Source organism: Mus caroli, chromosome 2, assembly GCF_900094665.2.
Source record: "Mus caroli chromosome 2, CAROLI_EIJ_v1.1, whole genome shotgun sequence".
NCBI lineage: Eukaryota > Metazoa > Chordata > Mammalia > Rodentia > Muridae > Mus > Mus caroli.
The window spans coordinates 119,433,789-119,437,107 of record NC_034571.1 but is presented as its reverse complement, the minus strand read 5'-3'; the positions used below and the strand labels follow the sequence as shown (position 1 = coordinate 119,437,107).

General features: G+C 40.9%; 1 protein-coding gene across 1 annotated transcript in view; it reads right to left on the bottom strand.

Annotated features, from left to right (window-relative positions):
- Nucleotides 1–3,319, bottom strand: part of Usp8 (ubiquitin specific peptidase 8) — a 52,400-nt gene that overhangs the window by 14,598 nt on the left and 34,483 nt on the right. The window contains exon 11 of the mRNA XM_021185785.2: nt 2,490–3,047. Coding sequence (XP_021041444.1) covers nt 2,490–3,047 — 558 coding nt within the window. The remainder of the gene's footprint in view (nt 1–2,489; nt 3,048–3,319) is intronic.

The following is a 3,319-nucleotide window of genomic DNA, read 5'->3' as shown; positions in this document are numbered from 1 at the left end:
AGCTCCTTGGGTACTTTCTCTAGCTCCTCCATTGGGGGCCCTGTGATCCATCCAATAGAAAATTAAAATTTATTTATTTTTAATTTTTTATTAGATATTTTCTTCATTTACATTTCAAATGCTATCCCGAAAGTCCCCAATACCCTCACCCCTAGTCTGTAAATTCTTGTTACTGACTAAATGTATGTTACAAACAGGTAAATTTTATTATATGCAAATTATACCTAAATTAAACTATTATTAAATCTATCAGACTGAAAACAAAAACAAAAAGAAAACTGGGCGGTGATGGCACACGCCTTTAATCCCAGCACTTGGGAGGCAGGGGCAGGGGCAGAGGCAGAGAGGGGCAGGGGCAGAGAGGGGCAGGGGCAGAGAGAGGGGCAGAGGCAGAGAGAGAGTTGGGGAGAGGCAGAGAGAGAGTAGGGCAGAAGCAGAGAGGCAGAGGCAGGCGGATTTCTGAGTTCGAGGCCAGAGGCAGGCGGATTTCTGAGTTCGAGGCCAGCCTGGTCTGTAGAGTGAGTTCCAGGACAGCCAGGGCTATACAGAGAAACCCTGTCAAAAAAACCAAAAACCAAAAAACCAAAAACCAAAAACCCAAAACAAAAAACCTTTGAAGTCTCTCTGGAAGGTGTATTCTATTGTCAAGTTTAAATTTGAGTTCATTTGGGATTTCATACCACTAAAGAGAAAAATGAACCAGTGAAGAAAATAAAACTCAATAGAACGTGAAGCACTGGTTTACAATGCAGTATAAAATGTTAAATATTATGTTCTTATAGTGTATATACACCATGCTCTCAGAGTCTACTGCTTATATTCTATATGGTTTTCATTTCATTAACTTTCATTAATAATAAAAATAAATTTCATTAATTCATATGAAATTTCATTAATTTCATAAACATAAAGGGCTGTCCTCTAATATATTTTAAACATAAGCAAGAGAATGCTAAAAATACAGAATTTTACACAGATCATATTCAAAATGCAAGGTCTACTTATTAACTAAAACCTTTTTTTACACTGTTTGCATGTGTTCTCTCCCCACATATGTCATAATCTGAGGGCCACTTAGGTTTCTAGGGGTGTTTACAGCACCTCAAATGACTACAAACATGAAAGTGTTAAGTTCTTAAGACTCTCCAGTACAGGAAGGGGGAAAGAGGCTGTCTTCCAATTTCACTCCCTATGGAATTCTAGGCAAACGACAGCCTCTGAGCTCAGTTTTGCCTGTAAACTCACTACTCACTACCTTATGGGGCTACCTCTATAAATAAAAAATGTTGGCAAATACTTAACATGCCTTGAGTGTTTTGAGGTATTTAAACTGTATCTTTTTTAAATTTTTTTTTTATTTTTATTTTTTTTTAAGATTTATTTATTTATTATATGTAAGTACACTGTAGCTGTCTTCAGACACTCCAGAAGAGGGCACCAGATCTCCTTACGGATGGTTGTTAGCCACCATGTGGTTGCTGGGATTTGAACTCTGGACCTTTGGAAGAGCAGTCGGGTGCTCTTACCCACTGAGCCATCTCACCAGCCCCTAAACTGTATCTTAAGTAAGAGCTTCATCTCTCTAATTGTAGGTGTTTAGAAAATTCTCACACAGGGGTTGTATTCTGTTGAGCTTTCCTCAGAGTTGAAGTCATGGGCTTACTGACACTGAGTGAGCTGACCTACAGGTATGTGCCGCACAACTGGCTACTGTAGTGAGGTTAGCCCGTGGTCCCTGAGCATTGTATTAATATGGTCTGTTAATCTGGAAAACGTGACTAAAGCACCGTTTGGAAGGTATAAAGCCTGGCATTTTGTAAGGTAGCATTTTGCTTTCCAGCCTTCACTTCTGCACTGCCAAAACTGTTTTCTCTTTACTCGTATGCACGTAGAGTAAGCTGTTGGTGCTCCTGCTGTTACACAGTAGTCAGAAGGAAAGGACACTGTTAGCTGTACAAAGAAAACAAATCAAAAGTATATCATTCCATGAACATATCTTCCAAAATTAAGGCAATCAACTTTTGAGTATGTAGTTAAGGACAGAAAAAAGTCACATTGATTTTAAGTGTACTGACAGAAACAAAATCATACAGACTGATCAAAAATATTATATGTAAAATAAATGTCAGGCCACCGATGTTACTGACTGCACATCCTATGCAGACAAAATGACCTCCATCTAGTGGGCCTTACTTCTCCAGTATGAGATTGTATTTTATCCTCATCTTTTGATGGTCACACACCAAGCACAGAAACGCATATGACTATTTCTAGCAATAATTATAAGTTGTATGACATTTTATAAACAAAAGATTCTATGGTCAACCAATCAATTTCCATCATCACAGGCCTCAAAGGAAAGCAGAGAAGCCAATACCAATGGATCAGGACGGTCTCTCACCCCTTGGGCACTGTCCAGAATGCCTGTCCTGTCTGTGGAAGTCCACTGTGTCACCATCTTATACACATTTACTGTTCGTTTTACCTACCTTGCCTGCATTCAGTTCTCCTGACACGGATGCAGGGGACACATCTGCTGGCCTCTTCTGCGACTCTGACGTGGGACACCTTTTACCTTCCACAGGTACCTTAGCATCGGAAGCTTCGTGCTCACTCTTACTTTGTCTTTGCGTTCCTGTGGCTTCCTGGGCCCTGTCTGCTGAGAGCTCTCTGTCTTCCGTCTTGGTCTGTTTGCTGTCTTTTTTCTCTTGTCCATCCTTTGCTTTGTGCTGATTCTCAGTGGAGTCACGTTCATCTGCATCCTGTGTCTTTCCAGCTTTGCGCTCTTGCTCCTCCCTTCTCAGCTTCTCTTTCTGTTCCTTCTGCTGCTTTTCCCAAAGTTCCTTCTCCTGTTTATTCTTTTCCATGAGAAGGGCAGTTTCTTGATGAATACGAGCCTTTTCTTCATCTGTTAACATGGTGGTCGGAGAGGGAAATACTGGCTTGGTGGACCTATCAGAAAGAACTTTTCCACTCTGATCTGTATTTTCAGATTTTATTCTATGATCTTCAGGCAACTTGACTGACGGTTTTTTCGTACGATCAACCTAGAGAAACACAAATAGAACAAATGTGCTTTTAGTGCTGTTTTGAGACAAGTTCTTATATATAGGCTAAGTTGGCCCCAGACCTACTTCAGGTTCATGTTCTGGGCTCAGAAGAGTTACATGTCTTAATGACTGACCACAGAACCAAGACCTGACAGAGGGGACTGAAGCTCCATTCCAATACACCCACCTACCCCCCCCATCTCCACACAAGTGCCCCATAATACCTTAATACCAATACACCCACCTACCCCCCCATCTCCACACAAGTG